This window comes from Octodon degus, unplaced genomic scaffold, assembly GCF_000260255.1.
Source record: "Octodon degus isolate 3935 unplaced genomic scaffold, OctDeg1.0 scaffold00321, whole genome shotgun sequence".
Lineage (NCBI taxonomy): Eukaryota > Metazoa > Chordata > Mammalia > Rodentia > Octodontidae > Octodon > Octodon degus.
The window spans coordinates 900665-902312 of record NW_004524897.1 but is presented as its reverse complement, the minus strand read 5'-3'; the positions used below and the strand labels follow the sequence as shown (position 1 = coordinate 902312).

Sequence of the window (1648 nt, the reverse complement as noted above, 5' to 3'; positions counted from 1 at the left end):
CTCTCTGATCTGTGCTGGATGTAGGCAGCAGGTCATGGGTTAAAGTACAGTCCACTATATTTAGTACCAGCTCTTTAGATCCAGCTACTTCTGAAACCACACACACAGAGCCTGGCTTCACTCCATTGAGGGTGGGACCCATGTGATTTGTGACCTGAACTTAAAATTTCAAGGGGTCTGTGTCTAGCCTGTACCCTCTCCACTGCTGTCTTCTCTGGGTCTTTCTCACCCAGTCAATGTGGGAAGTTAAAACTCAAAATCCTGAAGAGCGTTTGTTTTTTTAGTTGTTCTTGAACAATTAACCCATTCTTGAAATGGTGCCTGATTAAATGCTATCTAGCACTGTAGTGAGCCCTCACAGCAGCCCTTCTCTAACTGTTGCCTGCTTTGCAGAACGAGTTACTTTCATAGTAAAACAGCGTGTTGCCTTTGCACTTCACAATAACTGTTGGATTTTGGGGGGGCTGGTACTGCTCGTTCAGCCCATTGTTTCTTTCTGGAGCACCCTACCCTGTGTCTGTGAAGACAGGTTCCCCTCACTGGGAGCCAGGGTAGGCTTTTAGACTGCTTCATTTTTTCTCTGCATTGTTTCATTTCTCCAACTTGTCTGTAGCTTCTAATTTTCCTTATAGTTCCCTTGTGATCCCTGGAGGTTTACTTTGTTTTTTACTTTTCACGAAATTATTTTCCAGGTGTCTAGATTCGGAGTCATAGAGAGGCTGCATTTTGCTGATTGCTACTAACATTTTGTTTTTCCTGATCATTTAATTTTTGTTGTGCTTCATAACTAGATGTCTCCCAGAAACTTCATGTGCTTGTAGGTAGGGCATTCCATATGTGATTTCTTTATGGGAATTTATAGGTGGCTTGCTGTTAGAAGGTAGATTACTGAGACTATGACCTAGAGGGTTTATCTTTTTCCTTGGCTCCTCCCTTCATCCTCTCTGTGTGGCTGCATCATAGCCTCTACTATACCCTTCAGCCATGCTGTTCTGCCTTGGAAGTAGGGGACAATGGACTGAAACATGAGCCAAAATAAACCACTCCTCCTTTTAAGTTTCAAGTATTGGGTATTTTGTCCCAGGAACAAAAGAAGTAAGAAAGACTATTTTTACTTACCTTTTATAAAATCTTTATTTCAGTAGTCTTTCTATTGTAACAGGTCTTCTGGTGGGAACTCTTGACTCAGTTTTGGACTCTACTGCTAAAGTGGCTCCCTTTCGTATCCTGCACCAGACACCAGATTCTCAAGTTTATTTGTCAATTGCATGTGGTGAGTATGATTTTTTAAATGTACCATTCAAATAAAGTAAGGACATTAAAGAAATTAAATATTCACATGTATACTTCCTCATTATTTTGAGCTCTGGAACTTAGTTAAATATGCAACTCTGAGAGAACTAACAAGACTACTGTTTATTTAAGGATTACTGATTATTGGGAATTTAAAAATCCATTATACAGTTTGGGTTTTATTTACACTTTCAGTTTCTAATACCAGAGAATGAATGCGATGTTTACACATATGGGTGTGATTTATTTCACTTAAGATGAAATAAATCACACCCATATGTGTAAATATCGTACTGTGTCCCTCCTGTAAGAACCTGAAAGAGTAAATAAAATCTGAAAGGCACAACAGGTACTG

The 1648-nt window shown here is 39.6% G+C and overlaps 1 protein-coding gene across 1 annotated transcript in view; it reads left to right on the top strand.

Moving 5' to 3' along the window:
- The window catches only part of Tbc1d8b (TBC1 domain family member 8B), a 97265-nt gene that overhangs the window by 27487 nt on the left and 68130 nt on the right, over nucleotides 1-1648 (top strand). Inside the window, exon 2 of the mRNA XM_004647724.2 lies at nucleotides 1163-1273. Within this exon, the coding sequence (XP_004647781.1) occupies nucleotides 1163-1273 (111 nt within the window). The remainder of the gene's footprint in view (nucleotides 1-1162; nucleotides 1274-1648) is intronic.